At 38.1% G+C, this 20,445-nt stretch overlaps 1 protein-coding gene across 1 annotated transcript; it reads right to left on the bottom strand.

Annotated features, from left to right (window-relative positions):
* Positions 1 to 958: 958 nt before the first annotated feature.
* LOC111880527 (uncharacterized) lies at positions 959 to 2,437 on the bottom strand. The gene is made up of 3 exons (XM_023876958.2): positions 2,275 to 2,437; positions 1,467 to 1,623; positions 959 to 1,196 (listed from the first exon to the last, which is right to left on the bottom strand). Exons 1-3 carry the CDS (start codon positions 2,275 to 2,277, stop codon positions 1,150 to 1,152), a joined length of 207 nt encoding a protein of 68 aa, XP_023732726.1. The 5' UTR covers positions 2,278 to 2,437; the 3' UTR covers positions 959 to 1,149.
* Positions 2,438 to 20,445: the final 18,008 nt, after the last annotated feature.

Here is a 20,445-nt window from a genome sequence, read left to right as displayed (position 1 = left end):
AAATAAGAAGTTGTCAATATATGAACACGGATAAGAGATAGTTACCCTCCTAAGTCATTTTCTCTTTGAGTTACCGGTTAAAACAGGTATTAGCCGGTAATATTGATGTAATTTAAATAGTTAAAACAAGTTAGTTGCTTTATTATGTACAAAAAAAAAGAAGTTGCCAATATGTGAACACGGATAAAAGGTAGTTACCCTCCTAAATCATTTTTCCTATATTTTACCAGCAAAAGGAATATTAGACACCAAACCCTTGTATCATATCATTTGTGAATGAAAATGTAAACTTTTATTGGTTAAATGGTTGTTATTATTAAGTTGGATTTACATTTATTTAAAAAAAAAAGGTACACAACACCAACGAGGCATCTAATTCCATATAGTTTACATAAAAGTCCTAAATTAAAAAAAAATCAATAAAGTCCTAAAAAAAATTTAACATAAAAGTCCAATTATTTTTAGAAAATCATACTAGTATAATTTATCATTTGCTATTCAAATATAAAAAAACGATTTTTTTCGTTAATTTGGACAAAATGTTAAACAACTAGGACTTTTCTGTTTTTTTTTTTAAATTAAGACTTTATTGAAACTTTTTCCAAAAGTTTGAAATTTTTCTGTGGATTTCCTAATAACAATGATTTTAGGGATAATCTCATTGATGCCCTACAAGTTTTTCGAAGTTGATTCAGTTGGTCTGGGAATGTATTTTTCTTAGGGGGCGTAAAGTTAATATTGACATGCTAAAAAGGATAGTAAGTTTTTTTTGTCCGTTTTTTAGCATGTCAACATCAACTTTTATGGAGAAGATGATGAATAGGGACGACTATAACTATAGTCAAGATTGGAGGATGTAAAATGCTGGTTTTTTTGTTGCGGGTTCGAGGGCAATTCCAAAAAAAAAAAAAAAAAAAAAAAATTGTAGTGCCTCAATGAATTATAAACAGCCATAAAGTAAAAAAGGACCTTTGTTTTTTTTTAACTAAGATTTTATATAGTTTATTGAGTTATAACTCAATAGTCAGAACAATCCTTCAACATACGACCTTAACTTAACTTTAGCTCAAACAAAACAAACCATAAACCATAAAATAAAGTAGGCTCTACCCATTTGAAAGAAACTGACTCTATCCACCCATTCAAGTTTCAAGCCATGCCTCCACTTGTTGCTGTGCGGATTATCTGAAACAAAGCTGTTACAAACCAAAACCATAATCAGTTACAAAATCACAAAATTAATGATCCTTTACTCTTTATTCGGTTGGTTTTTATTCAGTCTATAAAACACTTCATCCATTCAACAAACCCCTTATTCATATGTTTTTGAACAATTAAGAAGGATGAAGCTCTATGTTAAAACCATTATTCATGCTTTTTCATTCTAAAAAGTCTATATGTGTAAATATATAAAACAAAACGAAAAAAAAAGAGATTGGAAAAGTTTAAACAAGAGAGAAACTTACAGGATCCTATCACCACAAATATGAAGAAACCAAGCACAATAGGCCCCACAGGGTAAGAGTCCTTTTTCTTTGTTGTAGTTTCAGGAACAGAGCCACGCTTCTTGATGTTCTTCTCAAACCTCTCCACCTTTCTATCAGCCAAACGCTTGGATGTAGTCTACAATTTGAATTTTCTCTTTTTAGTGAATTAGAATAAAGCATAATTTGAAATGAAAACCTTTAGCATATTGAATTGATGTGACATGGCAAAATAACAGCAATATGTTATATGTTTTTTTTCTATATTATCCCTTCATATTATGATCCTAACACATCATAGAATCTGTATCTTATGCTGATTCAAATTCAGAATATACTCATTCGCAGACTTCTCTAATCGAATACTTTTAGTCTTTTAGGAGTTAGATTAATTTCAAAGAAAAATCACTACGTCTGGATTTCAGATGTGAAATATTCCTAAATCAAGATATATTCTTTCGATCACCAACGAAAGCGATGACTGTAGTTATCAGGATATATCTACTAGTGGATCGAAAAATATATAAATGGACATGCTAAAAAACCCTAACATACTCATTTACGGAAATCCCAATTTTGAACAGATCCGATAAATGTTACCCAGATCTAAACCAATTTCACATGCAAATCCATCAAGCCACTGGATCGAAAAGCCCTAATGCGACATAAATAGTTATCGACTACAAACAGCGCAGAAGATCAAAAAGAGACGCAATCAGAAAAGATCGGGGAACTTCAACTGTAAGGATTGAAACACACCAAATTCAAGAAACAGGAGATAAACGGTTACCATTGTAGCTTCGAAGGATCGGATCTGCTAATCTTTGATCGATCTCGAGAGATTGGAGAGAAGTTATGAAGAGTTTGTGGGTTGTATGTTCTTCCTAACTCTTTCAGAAACCAGCGCCTGCGATTTAGAGGAGGTCCTCATATACGGTGGACCTTCTTATTATACCGCATTACACACGTAGACACAATAAAACCACGCGTATTCACGAAACTAGTTTCTAATGTTAAAATTAAAAAAATAAAAATAAAAATAAATAAATAAATAAGTCCCAGGTTTTTTTTTTCAACTGACACTTTTGGTCAATAATATTTTATTCTCGAAATTTTGTTCCAATATCTACTGATTATATATAATCTTAATTGTCATGAACCACCTTATAAAGAGTGTAGTTTTTTCTAATTTTTTGCCACAATGCTTTGTGGACCTTGGCAATTTTAGTCCAAATAAATAAATATCGGCTTGGGTTTGGAGTTGTCTGTATGTACTCGCTCTGCTCACCCCAATTCATTTCCAATCAAATGCATATTGATGATGTATAAGCCAGCTCCATCTATTCGGCTTAGGCTAAAAACGGTTACATCATCGACTTCTATTGGTATGTGTTGCTCTTTTGCCTCTCCAATGCCATACCTAAGTAGATTAAAGGAACACATAGTGTCAACAACCATGTGTGTTTTCGATCAGAGAAGAAGATGAACAATTGGAAGAGGGAAAGATTGTCTGTGGTGACGCTGATACGTTATCGTCTCTCTCTTCTTCTACATCTGGTACAACCATACCACAACATCCAATCGAGCATTATTGGACCCCCTCTGCTGAGTCCAAGCAAGTCACTTGGGGTAGTTCCATACGCCCTATCTACATTTTCTTCTCTCTTGACGACTTCTGGATGTACGTTTTATATCTTCTTCACGTTTCTAGGGTTTAGGCTTTAGGATTGAAACGAAAATTGCAACCAATTTCTGAATAGAGTAGCAAAAGCTTGGTCTATTGTAAACTTTTTCGGTACATGTATTGATTATGTGTAAATAGTATCATGTGTGACTAAACTAGTTAAAACGTAGCTACGTTTTGTAGAAATGGATGAGTAATTAAATAGAGAGTTGGATGTTCTTCTTCATATATGTATGTATCCTGGTGCTCATTATTCAATTTACATTTGTGCAAGGCATGACTAAACCTTCAAAGAAACCGTTGAATAAGAAATCGGAGGACAAGCTTAAAAAATTTCAAAAACCATCTAAAAAGCCTTTTAAACCTCTTCAAAAATCAAATGGCACCATGTTGGAAGACGTTCAACCAATTCATCTTCAAAACGATGTCCCCGACTTCCTCACAAGTTTCAAGACTTTAATAATTTTATACAATATTGCTTTTCAATGTACATATACACAAGTATTCATGCATGATTTTGTGTTTGTAGGTTACAAGAGGTCACTCAGCATACTCATGTTATTCTCATAGTTGTGAGACTTTCTTATTTGCACAGGTAGGCACAAATCATCTCCTAAGTTTGATCATGTATACTTATATTTGATGTTTTGGCTTTTGAATTTAGGATTTTTCTTGGTTACTGACTTATTTTGAGAGGAATTCATTGATTGTGGAACTATGTAGCGCTACAAGAAAAACGGTTACTTAGCGGTTTCATGTAACAAGGGACTCAATCAAATGCATTATGTTGTGAGTGTATTCTCTATATAGCTTTGAACTCCCACAATATCAAATACCCGAATCACTATGTTGACAATTTCTTCACTAAAGTGTTAACCAATTTTCAAAAAAAAAATAGAAATTAGGGATTGTTGATGTTGGTTAACACAACAAAAGAGCGTGTAATCTATATATTTTTGTATTGCAAGTTTTATGAAAAATTCATAAATGATATTTTTATCTGAGCTTGATTAATGACAGTAGAATCCTTTAATGTTTGTGGGGTGATGAATTTGAATCATGTAATTACTCAATTTTGCATTCTCATCATTTGTGTGACATCCCCCATTTTTCATAACCAATTAAAATATTTTCTTTACGCTTTAATAAATTTAGATACGGAAATTCCCAGTTATATAAAACGTTTTTTGGGATAACAAAAGTTATTTCATTTTATTAAAACATCGATGATGTCATTGTTCATATCTAAACATACATTACAACGTAAAAATAATAGGTCCTGGACCTACTTATTACATTCACACCCCTTTATTCCACTCAACATCCTAATCAGACTTTGGCAGCCTTACATCCGCTACGTGTGATGCACATAAAATGAGTGGGACGGGTTTGGGAAACCTGGTGAGATGCATAGGGATTTCAAGCCCATAATATATTACTGATAATACATAATAACATTCCTATATATAAACAATATAGGTATAATTTGATATAAAACCACCTACCCTACACAATCAATTCTCACAAATCCTAAGGCAACGATTACCTGGAGGAATCACCTGTGACATCCCCAAATTTCTCGGCCAAAAAAGACCGATTTAGTTTATGCTTTTAAAATAAAACCAAAGTAGTTTTCCGAAAGATGTTATAGAATTTGTTCCCAAAACAAAATATAATAAAAATTTATCAAATCATTTCTTACATAAATGTATTTTCATTATATAACAAAACCTTGGGATGTTATGTCGATACAGACCAAAAGCATAAACAGTAAATTATAAGCCTTACAACAGTTATTTACAACTACTGGCTTATAATTCAAAAATCCATCTTCAACCTCCAAATTATGCTCTGGGTCCACTACATGTAATATAAAAAGTTGAGTAGGTCAGGCATAGGAGCCTGGTGAGCATATAGGGTTTTCAACCTATAAATAATTAATTTATTAATTTTCATCAACCAACAATAAATTTATTAATCCAAAATAAATTTATTAATTTTTTTATCAACCACCAACAACCTTATAACACCGAAAACCATTTAATTCACAATATTATAAGACACATTATTTCATATATTCAAACATAAGTCAAAAATCCCAAGTTCATATCATATAAATAAAACTCCGCGCGTGTGTGTACTGATCATCCCGACGCCTTCCTGGGATCCTCACTAGTACCTGAAACACATAACACAAAATATTGTAATCACGAAGCTTAGTGAGTTCCCCAAAATACCACACATAGCACATACTAGCCACTCGAGGCTATAACTCGGTGGGCCCTTGGGCCCTAACTCTGTGGACCTTCTGGTCCTAACTCTGTGAACCTTCCGGTTCTAACTCTGATATACTCTGACATACACTCGGCATAAATCACATACAAATATGCAGTGCAACACATCACATATAAAGCATACAATAACTTTGTTACATAACTCTAATTATCACTCAAGGTAAAATACAGTGAGAAGACTCACCTCGAATGTCTCGGTAATATCTCGCTCGCGTAACACTGATCTAGCCTCTACCTAAACACATAAACGATCATCTCAATTAATAACAGCTCCCCAGGCTAGACTAAATCCTCACACGTCCTCTAAGAAGGCTAAAATGCCATTTTACCCTTCAAACAGTGCACAAGTCCAATTGTCAACCAAACCCTAATAGTCAACAAAAGTCAATGGTCAACCCTTTGACCAGACTCGCCGAGTGCACAATTATGACTCGGCAAGTTCATTCATGAACTCAAGTCCTCAAAATCCCCAATGACTCACCGAGTCACTTCCCCAACTCAGCGAGTCACCAACTGTGCGATTCATGGGGAAAAATTATCCTACTCGCTGAGTCTGTTCTTGGACTCGGCGAGTTCATGCCATGATCAAACTCAAATGACCTCCTGAGGTCAAATCTGTTCCTCTAACCCATAGATCTGGCCTCCTTAAGCAATATAAACACGTAAAGTTTGGATCTTGATGCCCATGCAAGGACCTAATGGCTTTATTTGAAGAAATGGCCTCAATATGCTACCCTAAGCTCATAACTCCCAATGACACCCAAAAAGATCAAGGTGTTAAGGTCTCTGGACCTCTTTGGATCCAGATCCAAAGTCTAAACACAAGAAGGGACCAATCGCTCCTCAATTCATACTCTAAAGGGGCTAGAAACTCTAACTCTCAAAGATTAACACCAAAGCTGAAGAGGGATCGAATATATACCTCAATATGAAGTCCCTAGGCTCTGAAATCCACATAATAGCACTCTCTTCAATTCCCTCTTGCCTTGGTCACCTTCTTCTTGCAAAAACACCCACACAAAGATCAAAAATGGCCTCTTCTTCCTCACAAACGCTCTAGATCTCTTAGGGTTTCACTCAGGGGTCTGGTAGCCGCAAATGGTGGCTATAAGCCCCTTTAAATAGTTTCCAAACCCCAAGAATTAGGGCTTCATTAAACAGCGCGGACTCGCCGAGTCCACAAGTCAACTCGCTGAGTCCGGTCATTAACCCGGATAGAAATTCTCGATCCTACTCGGCGAGTCTAAGCGTCAACTCGCCGAGTCCCTCCAAAATCTCTAAAATAAATGAATAATAATGTACCTGGAAATCCGGATGTTACAATTCTCCCCCACTAGAATCAGACTTCGTCCTCGAAGTCTTACTCCGCAAACAACTCTGGATACTGCTCACGCATCTCTCGCTCCGGCTGTGACATCCCCAAAATCTCGGCCAGAAAAGACCGATTTTCATTTATGCTTTTAAATATTTTCAGAGTAAATCCTTTTGATTTGAAAGAGTTGCGGAATTTGTTCCCAAAAACAAAACATGATAAAACATTGTTTACCGAAGCATTTCATAAAAGAAATGTATTTTCATTATAATCAAAACTCGGGGTGTCATGTTCCGATACAGACCAATAAGCATAAACGAATACATTACAAGTCATATAACAAATATAAACATATGCAGACTTGTAAACAAAACAACTTGATGGTTCATCCATCTCATGCCCTTCCGCCACTACCTGTAATACAATTTAAAACTGAGTGGGTCAGGCTTGGGAGCCTGACCGAGCATATAGGGTTTTCAACCCACAATAAATAATCATATTTAATTTTCACCAACCAACAATAACCCAATTACCCATTCCCGTTATTCTCACTTTAATGTCCCTAAAACAACTAACATAAGGGACCTAGTCTAAGAATATTTCATCGGGGCGACAACACATGCTTCGGGGGTACCTCAGCAATATAAGTCAAATAAGGCAACCATGAGGGGGATGGAGTACAGCGAATGAACACCCAAGTTCATTAACACCTACAGGTGGCGAACCTGCTAATGTTTCCACAAGACTGTCTAGAATAGCCAGTGGTCGTCATCTAAACTCCGCTAGATGACTCAATCAAACAACAACGAGGCCTCTCATCTGTTTATTACACACCAACTGTCTACCCATGTTCTACCCAACATATTAGTAGATAAAAATATACATTTGTATACATAGTTTAAAGAAAACCTGTATAGCATGCTTTAATCAACACATATATCACATAACAGATGAGGCACACACACACATAACACATATCTCATAAAGAAATAAGCAGATCTATAAGATAGAAGAGAGTGAATACTCATTCACACATAACACAACCAAATATATACACATAGCACGTATTTTTATATAAAATACTTCGTATTATTGTATTAGAAGAAATAACTACACACTCACTTGATCAGAAGATGATCGGACAGCACTACGGCTTATAGAAGTAGTAATCCACAGCAGATCTGGAAGATCTCTTCGAAAATCGAACTTCTCGCGGGCAGAGCTTCGACTCGGGAACCGCACTTTTCGGGATCTTCAGGATCTCGGGACTTGCCTCGGGGCTAGAGTATGATACCGGGACTTCGGGGTAGCTTCGGGGGTTTTTGCACAGAGCTTCGACACGAAAACGAGAGGGAATTGGCAAAAATACCCGGAACCCTCGCATCCTATTTATAGGAGGCTGGAGCCTCGGAGTACGCGGGGCGTACTGCGTTACGCGGGGCGTACTGCCCAAAACGTCATTGCTTACGTATCCGAAGTGCTCGAGTGCGAGTGTCGACATCCCTCGGAGTACGCTGGGCGTACTCGGGTACGCGGGGCGTACCTCGGATCAGATCGGTGACTCCTTCGGATAATGCTTCCGAATTTTGAATTAAAAATAAATACAAAATGATTAATAAACTTCGGAAATTCATAACTTCTTCATACGAACTCCGTTTTCGACGTTCTTTATATCCACGCGAAGGTGAGACTACGCTCTACGACTTTCGTTTAGACTCCGTCGGCTAATTTTGACTTTATTTTTATTAATTATTTTTAATAGGCCGGGACAGAAACTTTCGTTATAAATTCATAACTTCTTCGTTTGACGTCCGTTCTCGCCTAACTTTTTATCGTTTCAATACCAACAATGAGATCTTCGATTCTCATTTAGATTGCTTCGGCTAACAACCGCTCGATCTCAAATCGAGTAAAACAGGCTGTATATCGCTAAGCCGGAACTTCGATAAATCATAACTTCCCCATACGAAGTCAGATTTGGGCGTTCTATATATATTCAGAAACCTCGTTTCAATTACTACAACATTAATCAAATATATTAAGTTTATTTTACACTTAAATTTTGACGCTTATTTTTATTCTTAATTAATCAAACCACATAATTAAGCAATTAAGCACAAAACACACAATACTCAAATAATACACTATTATTATCTCACAACGGGTTACAAAGGTCAACCTAGACTATTACATTGCTACAAATGGCAAGCCCGAAACACAGGCGTTACACCGGCTCCTAAGTCAGCTCGGACCCCTTTCGATGTTGCCAGTGGACCTGCACCAGGGGCACTTCCTTGTTCCTCAGAACTTTGATCTTCCGATCCATAATCACAACCGGTCTCTCAACATAGTTCAGGCTCGCATCTACCTGAATATCCTCTAATGGTACCATTGTCGACTCGTCGGCTATACACTTCCTCAGTTGCGATACGCGAAAGGTGTCATGAATCTGGCCCAACTCTGCAGGTAACTCCAACCGGTAGGCTACCCTGCCTACCCTTGCATTCACTTGGAATGGACCAATATATCGGGGTCCCAGCTTTCCCCTCTTCCTGAACCGAATCACTCCTTTCCAAGGAGATACCTTCAGGAGTACGAAGTCACCGACCTGGAACTCGAGCTCTGACCGTCGTCTATCCACATAACTCTTTCAACGGCTCTGGGTTGTCAGTATCTGCCCTGCTGAATCTGCTCGGTCTTCTGAAGCACAATCTCTATACTACCCATCACGCTTTGCCCTACCTCTCCCCAACAAATGGGAGTTCGACACCTCCTCCCATACAACAGCTCAAAGGGTGGCATACCAATGCTCGAATGATGGTTGTTGTTATAGGAAAACTCAGCCCAATACACATGCCCAAAGCATGTCCTCGAGCGTCTGAATCGTTCGCTTGCTTTGTCCGTCAGTCTGTGGGTGGTAGGCGGTACTAAAATGCAACCTCGTGCCCAACTCCTCATGGAATTTCTTCCAGAATCTAGAAGTGAAACATACATCTCGATCTGAGACAATCGAGATCGGTACTCCGTGCCGCGATACCACCTCCCTCACGTACAACTCTGCCAGCCTCTCCGCAGAAGAGCTCTCACTGATGGCAAGGAAATGAGTCGTCTTCGTCAACCTGTCCACAATCACCCAAATTGCATCGACACCCCTAACAGTCCTTGGTAATTTGGTGATAAAATCCATGGTAATTTGTTCCCACTTCCACTTGGGAATCTCTAACGGTTGCAACTTACCATGCGGACGCTGGTGCTCAGCCTTAACCTTGCGACAGGTCAAGCACCTCTCTACGAACCATGTGACATCTCTCTTCATACAGGGCCACCAATACTCCTTCTTCAAGTCCAAGTACATCTTAGTGGCCCCGGGATGGATCGAGAACCTCGATCGATGCGCCTCCTCCATCAAAATGGTACGCGTGCCTCCCACAAACGGTACCCAAATCCGACCCTGAAATGTCATAAGCCCTCAGCTATCAGAAACGAACTCCAATACCTACCCGATAACCCGCTATCTCTTACGGTTTTCTGGTCTCACGGCCTCATCCTGGGCCCCACGAATGGTGTCCAACACCGGTGTCATCACTGTCAATCTCAGGCAAACATCTCGCATCGAGGCGCCCTCCGCCCTACGGCTCAGGGCATCGACTACAACATTAGCTTTGCCCGGGTGGTACAAGATCTCGCAATCATAATCCTTTACCACATCCAACCATCTCCTCTGACGCATATTCAGGTTGGGCTGATCCATCAGGTACCTCAAGCTCTTGTGGTCCATGTATATAGTACACCGAACCCCATACAGATAGTGACGCCAGATCTTGAGGGAGAACACCACCTGCCCCAACTCCAGATCGTGGGTGGGATACCTTGACTCATGAGGTTTCAGCTGCCTCAATGCATATGTTATCACATGCCCCCTCTGCATAAGCTCTGCTCCCAACCCTGATATCGACGCATCACAATACACTACGAAGTCCTCCATCCCCTCCGGAAGGGCTAACACCGGGGCTTCGCATAGACTTTGGCAAAGTGTCTCGAAGGAGGCATGTTGCTCTGGGCCCCAAGAAAAAGCAACACCCTTCCGGGTCAACTTGGTGAGTGGCACGGCGATCTTGGAGAAATCCCTGATAAATCTTCGATAATAACCAGCCAACCCTAGGAAACTCCTGATCTCAGTAGGTGACCTCGGTACCTCCCAACTCATCAATGCCTCAATCTTGGTCGGATCGACCAAGATCCCTTTCTGGTTAACGAGGCGCCCTAAGAACTGGACCTCTCGTAACCAGAAATCACACTTGGAGAATATGGCATAAAGCCTCTCTGATCTCAAAACTCCAAGAATCTCTCTCAAGTGCTCCCCATGTTGCTCTCTGGATTTCGAATATACCAATATGTTGTCGATGAACACGATCACCGAGCGATCCAATATCGGCCTGCACACCCTGTTCATGAGATCCATGAACACCGCCAGAGCATTGGTGAACCCGAAAGGCATCACTACAAACTCGTAATGCCCGTAACGAGTCTTGAACGTTGTCTTCTGGATATCCTCATCTCGCACCCTCACCTGATGATATCCAGACCTCAAATCGATCTTGGAGAACCAAGATGCTCCCTGTAACTGATCGACCAAATCGTCGATCCTCGGCAACGAGTAACGGTTCTTGATCGTCAACTTGTTCAACTCCCGGTAATCAATGCACATCCGGTGTGAACCATCCTTTTTCTTGACAAAAAGGATAGGCGCTCCCCACGGTGAGCTGCTTGGCCGAATATGTTGGGTTTTGAGCATTCTAACACTTCCTAAGTGTACATGCAACCCTAAATACCTTGGATCTATGTTTTCTCTATTATACATGCAAATAAGAACATCCAAGGTATTATCCTAATCTAACATACAAAAACTATGAATGTAACAAGATAGAATACATACCTCTTGATGTAGCTTGATGTCTTCAAGCTTTAAGAGCTTAGCCCCAATAGTGTGGAAGCCTCAAGTGGAATCACAAATCACCAAGACACCTTGGAATACTTTAGAGAATATGATTACTTGGTTCTCTCTAGTGAAATTGGCTAGCCCTTCTTTTGTGTATCCACACTAGTGCCAATTTCACCAACCAAAGACATCTTTATATAGTATGGAGGATTAGGATTAAACCCTAATACCCATGACCTTTCATTTCCTAGGATCCATGGGTTAAACACTCCATGGACTATCCATGAAAGCTTAGCCCAACCTAAATGAACTTGGCCCATTCCATATATATATAAGAGTCCATATTTAATTAGTTCCTTTTGATCACTTAATTAATTATAAATTAATTCTTGATCAATACTAATTAAATAATATGATTCCATATTAATATATTAGAACTTATAATATATTAATATTAATCATAAACATACTATTCTCAAAAGATTATCCATATAAATTGTGTCGGTGAAGTGCAACCCAAATGGACCATGCCGGGTCGGGTCAAGTACATACCAAATATAGTTATGGACTTAGACATTAATCCAACAGTCTCCCACTTGGATAAGTCTAAAACTATTATTGCGTATGACTTCAAACCTAACTGGCAATCGTAGCTCTTAAAGCTGCTGTCGAACTCTGATCTTGTCAACGAACTTGTCCATTAGATAAGGGATCATATATTCCTCCATTCTAGATATCATATGGACTGAGACATGGATTATAATCATTCTCTCTGTCCATTTGTTGTTTCCCGATTTCCGATTTATGACGACTGACTAATTGAACAAATCAAATCAGTCCTGGCCCGGCCGAGCACTTCCATTTGTCATCATCAAATCATCGAGGGGCCCACAGATATCGCTTTTATCCCGAAGGTAAAAGGAATGGATAAACTTCGACTCATATGGCTTGTTCTACTACTTGTTGAATCATACACAAAGGCACGTTTTATAGCACCGAGTTACCAAATGCGTTTTCGTGCAATCAATGTACAACCAACTCATAGTAACAACTCATATCTCTAGGTTTGAAGAATATAAGATATTATCGTCTCATGATCACTCGTGATAAAATCCATGAAGTGATTCCAATGAGCGCGGGTTGAATCCAATACTCAGAACTTATGAGCACTCATGAGTGTTGTAGCCCTTTGTCCAACACCTTAGACCTCTACAAGCCAACCCATGACAGTCTTAATTCATATCTACTTCCAACATATGACCGACTGTGGATGGTTTGAATAACTTAGTCATTCCGGAAGAATAACCTAGTTTATTCGGGAAGTCAAAACATGCAAAGTGAAACACAATAATAATTGAATCCAATATGGTATCAAATCTTTGAACATAAATAAAACACCTTTTATTTATCACCATATGATTACACATTATTCATTGTATACTGTTTCAGCTATCAACTTTATTCTTGAATTTAAAACAATAGTTGTCCCATGCTTCAAGCATGTACACTATGTTTTCTTAAACACTAGTCATGCCACACACCAAGTATGCATACTATGTTTGTCTATGATCCTTACTTTGTGAACTAGATCAATTGAACATAACTTCAATGATTCTCTTTTCACACTCCTAAATCCTTACCGCAAATGCAAGAATTCCAAATTCATGCCATTTACTGAAATCTGTTAGATTCTAAACTTATATGCATAGATCCTCTCGTAATGATTATGCACAAAGTCATAAAGACTTGGCAACAATCATTACAGAGTATTCCAAAGGAGATCAGCTCCTTGGAAACATCCTTCTTGCATTAAGTTTCCTAATCTTAAACAGATTGAAAATTCTAACTTTGAAACATTTCCAGATTCCATTTTGACTATCACTTCTGAACAAGAGTTGCCTGCTTACAGACTATGTCAATATGGTCCTTCCAGAATTATCACTATACTTCCAATTGTCCTTGAGCAACCAATCTTTGGTAAACCTTAGATTGTCCTCGACAATTGTTTAATCCTTTTAGTCATATCCAGTTCTAAACCTTTTCCCTCCTTAATGCCCCAGGCATTTGGAAAATTTTAGAACGGATGAATATAGCACATGTAATCGATCCTATATCCGAAGCATATGGGACACGATTCATGATGTCTTACATAAAGACTAAACCAGTCTTTTGCTATAATATTTCCATTTCAATTTGCCAAGTTCTCATAATTCAGATTATGAAAAGGGATGCTGTAATCATAATCGAATTTTAGAACGCAAATAATGGACCCATATACAGAATTTCCTTATGTTGAGCCATTCCAACATGAAATTCATATATATCCTTGACTAAATGATTAAAACCTCACGATCTAAGCTTATAGATTTGAGATGAAGCATAATTTCCTCTCCCTTAATTATAGCAAAACAACTTTTTCCCAATTGAAACTTTTGTTTTCTATAATTAACATTGCTAACTTGCAATACTTATCATAATTATCATGCTCCCACTAACATGATGATTATTAGCATAACACTTATGCTCCCACTAGCTTTGACATGTACTCAGAAATCAGCTGGACAGTCTGAAATTTAGATTCATACACCCTTTCCGTAGATAGCTCACCTGTGTGTCTAAGCAATTTCAAGAACCATGAAAAGGGATACCGTAATCATAGTCTCAATTGCTTAGGCATTTGCCATTTCTCACAAGTCCATGTTAGTGTGCCGGTTAACCACACGCGCTCCACTAACGACTTTTGAAAATGCAAATAACACAATTGATATCTTCGTAAAATCTACTTAGTGAAAGCGTTTCCTCACCATCATTTTCATGAATCGGAGAGAAACCTTATGACACTTAGATTTATATGGTGTATGAGTTCCTACCCATATGAATTTGTCAAACCATAATCACAAGACAAAGATAATGACAAATCCAAAACCATATGGATTGAACTCAATCTTAACTTCTTGCCACCTGGCAGCTCAAGGGCCTGCCATTGCTTCCAAGTTGTTATGCAACAAACTGAGAACTCTAAGAACTCATATGCAAAGCCAACTTTAACTGGAATGGGCACAGATATGTCAACACGATAGGTTATAAACCTCAAGTCGTGTGCTAGTGAAGAACTTCAGGTTTTATTCTTGATTATTTCTTGAGACTTTCAAGACCTTTAAGACTCCCACTGTCCTCTTGACATATAAGACTCCCTTGTCAAACATCCAAGAGATAGTGCGGATTCTAATCAAGAAAAACACTTTACCCAATTGGCCTAAGTTGGTCTTTGTTTTATCCAAAACATCACAACTTACCAATTTCAAATGTACAAGAGTAGAAAACTTTTACTCTTACATTTGACAAGTGTTTTAAACCTTCTTTAAGACATGTCACTCAAATGACAATCTTGGAGTATGACTCTAAGACTTGTATTGGAACGAAGTATGACTCATCTTCTTGATTTAACCATTTCAACAATTCAAGTTCCTCTTCTTAGAGAACTAATTTTGATATGGTTTCTTAATCATTAAGATGATCACAAAACTGATACTAAAGTACTCTCCCATCTTTTCAGATATGAGAAACTTTTATCCTTCTGCCTAATTTGATTCTTCTTAACGATCTTTAGTGGTGGACTTAATCAGTGCACAAGAATGTGTACTCGATCCCTAAGTCCTTTACTTGACTCACACATCCATGTGAACAAGTAATTAGTCTTAATTTTCCAAAACTTGAAAGTTCTCATTCATCATGCTATACAACTTGCATGATTCCAAGTTCCGGTCCAATTGAACCTTGGATGATGAGAATCTTTCCTTATTTGGTAAATTTAGACATTACCACAAATGAAAGAATCAATTTCATATTTCCACTCTTGCTCTTAACGGAATTATATAAGCAACAATTTTTCCTCAAATGCCATTGTAAGGATATTTTAAAATAAATAAAATCAAAAAATTTTCTTTTATTTTAAAACTTTGCGGAAAAACTATCCTTACAATCCATATGAAAACTTGTTGTTATCTATTCCTAAGCAATATCTCATAACTCCTAAGAAGTAGCTCAAGAATCCGATTTTTCAAACTATGCGATAGAAATCCATCTATGCGATCAGATTCAGCATATTCTTCCTTTAAGTTTCTTCACATTCCTTTGATTCTTAAACCATCACCATGCGACCCGGTCACATCATGTATCAAGAATCTCAGAATAGAAACTTAACAGAGTTAGATAGTGGATTTTACCTGAAGTAGAGTCAAACTTATTGACTTTAACATCCTTAGGTAAATTTGGCAGCTTCGCAACCAATGCCCTTTCTTTGGCAATACAAACATATGGACCCTTTGATAATGGTACACAGGACTATCACAGACTTAGCTTTTCTCTTTACCATTTGGTCAACCGAGTTGACTATAGCCGATCCCTTTCCATTGGGAAGAGAATGCTTTACTGGATATCCAATGTCATCATTGTCAATGTCCATAAAGTTTTAGGAAGTTGATCTTAGCAAATAGATAAGATCATTAAGGGTCTTGTCATAGTCTGTTTCATAGGTGTCCCAAAGGAACTCACTATGTGACTTAGAAAGTGATTGAACCACCAACTTTCTCAAGACTTTGACACCCAACTCTCCCGGCTTGTCAATATGTGACTACATCTCCAAGATGTGATCACACCTAGACCTTGCCTTGCCAATAGGGCTTAAGTGACCTTAAACTTTTCAAGAACTTGTGGGTTAGGGAGAATAGTTGGAGGAGGAGAAAGAAGTATGATATCCATGGGACATCATCTTCATTAGGAAACCTTGTTTCAAGAGATTTGGGAAGATCATAGGTGTCTAAACCAGACATCTTTTGGGAGATATTCAAGATAGTTGATTTAAAGTCCTTAATATAACACCCAATATGAAATATTAAGGCTAGAACCCAACAAACTATTTTATAACTTAGAAGAGGTATGCCGTAATCCAAGCTATAGAATATTTGAAGGTAGGTGAATGACGATTCACCAATTTCCACCAAGATAAACGAAATGTATAATTAGGTTTTAATTGGTTTTGAAACTCCTAGATCTTTGAGATTCATTGAACTTTTCAAAGGCATGTTTCAATCTCGAGTGTGCCCTTCAGGTTTTGTGACTGGGATGCCGAGGATCACAAAACAAGGTGTGAAGTAACCATGCAAATCACTTGGTACCCTTAATAAATTACCCCTCAATCGATGTGCCGGTTAACCACACACGCTCCATCGATACTATGATAAATATTAAGTCACCCTTTACCTACCTTGTTAAGTCCAAGTTAGTGTGCCGGTTAACCACACACGCTCCACTAACGACTTAGACAAAGTGTAAAGTGTAATTTCATGGATTAGCACCTTATTCACATTTTTCCTAAGTAACTAAGATTGGGTATTATTAAAAGTTTAGTTACTTAGTATTTTCATTAATACTTTTAATGAAGGGAGAATTATAGTCCTGTCAAACCCGTTCGGCTAACGACCCTCCACCGGTCAAGCAAGCGGTGGGTGAGAGTGGACACCCATTAAGTTGCCATTTTATAGGCAACAACCTTATACCCACCTTATAGACCGGCTTCGTGAATGAGGCGTACTAGCGGTAAGACTGACTTTACTCTTATACATATATATATTATTAACTTATAATATTATAAAGTATAAGGGTTGAATTTTAACTTTTAAAATTCTAAGGGCTAACTTGGAATTAAAGTATTCATAAGTGAAAACTTTACAAATTCCAAAACTTGAGGGCAAGTTTTGAAACTATTCAAAACTAATTAATTCCATAACTTATGTGTTTAAAGTAGTTTTAATCCAAAAACTCTTCAAGTTCCATAACTTGAGGACAAGTTATGGAAGACTTTAAACTAATAAAAGAATTAACTTTTCTTTATTTTATAACTTATGGAATTAATTAAGGTTACACTTTTTTTTATTTTATTTTATTTTATTAAATGAAGAGACTCTTGGTCCTCCATAACTTGAGGACAAGTTATGGAGTCATAAAACCATTTAATTAGAACTAGACTCTTCATTTTGTAACCTTTGCCAATTTTTATGAGTTTTATGATTCTTAAATGTGACTTTTCATATAACTTGAGGACAAGTTACAAAAACACATTTTTGAATCAATTCTTAGATTAATTTGGATTAAAACCAACTATCACATAATTTTCATCATTAATCCAAATTCACTCATAAAACAAGATAACACAAAAAACTTTTGGTGATCCATAACTTATTCTTAAGTTATGTAATCCTTTAAAACATTAAGACCAAGTTTTGTAACTCCATAAAAAACTTTGAATCAATTTTTTTTTAAAACCTTTTCATATCCATAACTTATGGAGGTTTCAAAAAATAAAACTCTTTAGATCAAACTTTTAAAACTAATAAAATAATCATATTATTTTATCTTTTATTAAATTTGACCTAATTCAACTCATAAAGCAAATTATTCAAATTTTACAAATAATTAGTTTTTCACAAGAACAAGTAATTATCTTAAAATTTGACGAACTTCATGTTTTTTTTTTTTTTTTTCAACTTTGAAAATAAAATATTTGCATCAATATAACAGAAAACAACCCGTGGCTCTGATACCACTGTTGGGTTTTGAGCATTCTAACACTTCCTAAGTGTACATGCAACCCTAAATACCTTGGATCTATGTTTTCTCTATTATACATGCAAATAAGAACATCCAAGGTATTATCCTAATCTAACATACAAAAACTATGAATGTAACAAGATAGAATACATACCTCTTGATGTAGCTTGATGTCTTCAAGCTTTAAGAGCTTAGCCCCAATAGTGTGGAAGCCTCAAGTGGAATCACAAATCACCAAGACACCTTGGAATACTTTAGAGAATATGATTACTTGGTTCTCTCTAGTGAAATTGGCTAGCCCTTCTTTTGTGTATCCACACTAGTGCCAATTTCACCAACCAAAGACATCTTTATATAGTATGGAGGATTAGGATTAAACCCTAATACCCATGACCTTTCATTTCCTAGGATCCATGGGTTAAACACTCCATGGACTATCCATGAAAGCTTAGCCCAACCTAAATGAACTTGGCCCATTCCATATATATATAAGAGTCCATATTTAATTAGTTCCTTTTGATCACTTAATTAATTATAAATTAATTCTTGATCAATACTAATTAAATAATATGATTCCATATTAATATATTAGAACTTATAATATATTAATATTAATCATAAACATACTATTCTCAAAAGATTATCCATATAAATTGTGTCGGTGAAGTGCAACCCAAATGGACCATGCCGGGTCGGGTCAAGTACATACCAAATATAGTTATGGACTTAGACATTAATCCAACAGAATAAACCCCTTCCCCATCAGCTCCTGAAGCTGCGAGGATAACTCCTGCATCTCTGTAGGCGCAAGGTGATAGGGCGCCTTGGCGATAGGCGCAACCCCCAGAGTCAAATCGATACAGAACTCTACCTGCCTCTCGGGAGGCACACCCGACAACTCCTCGGGGAAAACATCCGGGAACTCGCGCACTATCGGTACCTCATCGACTGACCTCGGTCTCTCTGAATCAACTCTCATATCCATCACGTAAGCCACAAACCCACTACAACTCTGCTGTAAACTTTGCCTCGCTCTAGCAGCTGAACAAAACGTTGAACCGGTACGGGTACCCTCGTCGTACACCGTAAGAACTCCCCTACTAGGGTCTCGTATGGTCACCAGCTGTCGCTCTCAGTCAATAACTGCTCTGAATATGCTCAACCAATCCATGCCCACGATAACACAGACGTCCTCCATCACAATCGGGACCAAATCGATAAGGAACGCAATGCCGAAGATCTCGAGTACACATCCTCGAATCACCTCAGCGGCATACATTGCTCTCTCTTCCGCTATGGAAACTCTCAGAGGTCGACTCAACGCCTCTCGACTAATACTGATGTGCTGACTAAAGGCTAAAGATACAAAAGACCGACTCGCACCCGAGTCAAATAACACAAGGCAGGTATAGAATACACAAGAAAAGTACCTACACATATCATACTATAAGCACAATATCTCAACATAAAAAGAAATACATGAAAGTATACATACCAGCCACAACGTCGGGTGTTGCGCGAACCTCCTCCGCGGTCAACTGGAAGGCTCCCCCTCATGCATTCGGTGCCTCGGCCTTCACCGGCTGGCTCTCAATAGCTCTGATAGTAGCAAGGGTAGATCCCTGAGATGATCCCTGCTCCGACCCTCGCAATTGCGGACACTCTGCCTTCTGTTTTCCGGTCTGGTTGCAGTGGAAACATACTGCAAACCCCTTGGGGCAATCCTTGGCCATATGCCCCTCCTTGCCACATTTGTAGCAAGACCCTACTCTACATACCTCGTCATGACTCTTGCCGCACTTGCCACAAGTGCAACCCTTCTGGTTCCCTGTCCTCGAATCGGCGGGCTTGGCCCGCTTGGCTGTCGGCTGAGACTGTACCGGTCGTCTGTCCCTCCCTTGAGACTCCGCCTCATCCCTAGCCTGAGTCTCCAACTCTATTTCCCTCTTCCGAGTATTTGCCTGAATCTCGACAAATGTTCGGTATGACGAGTTTGCTGCGAACTCTCGTATATCCCTCCTCAAAATACTCAGATATCGGCTCATGCGTGCCTACCCGGAAGACACATGCTCTGGGCAGAACATCGCCCTCTCCTGGAACATCTTGGTAATCATTGTAACAGA

This window comes from Lactuca sativa, chromosome 5 (assembly GCF_002870075.4).
Source record: "Lactuca sativa cultivar Salinas chromosome 5, Lsat_Salinas_v11, whole genome shotgun sequence".
In the NCBI taxonomy this organism is placed as follows: Eukaryota; Viridiplantae; Streptophyta; class Magnoliopsida; order Asterales; family Asteraceae; genus Lactuca; species Lactuca sativa.
This window is presented reverse-complemented; position numbering and strand designations above follow the sequence as displayed.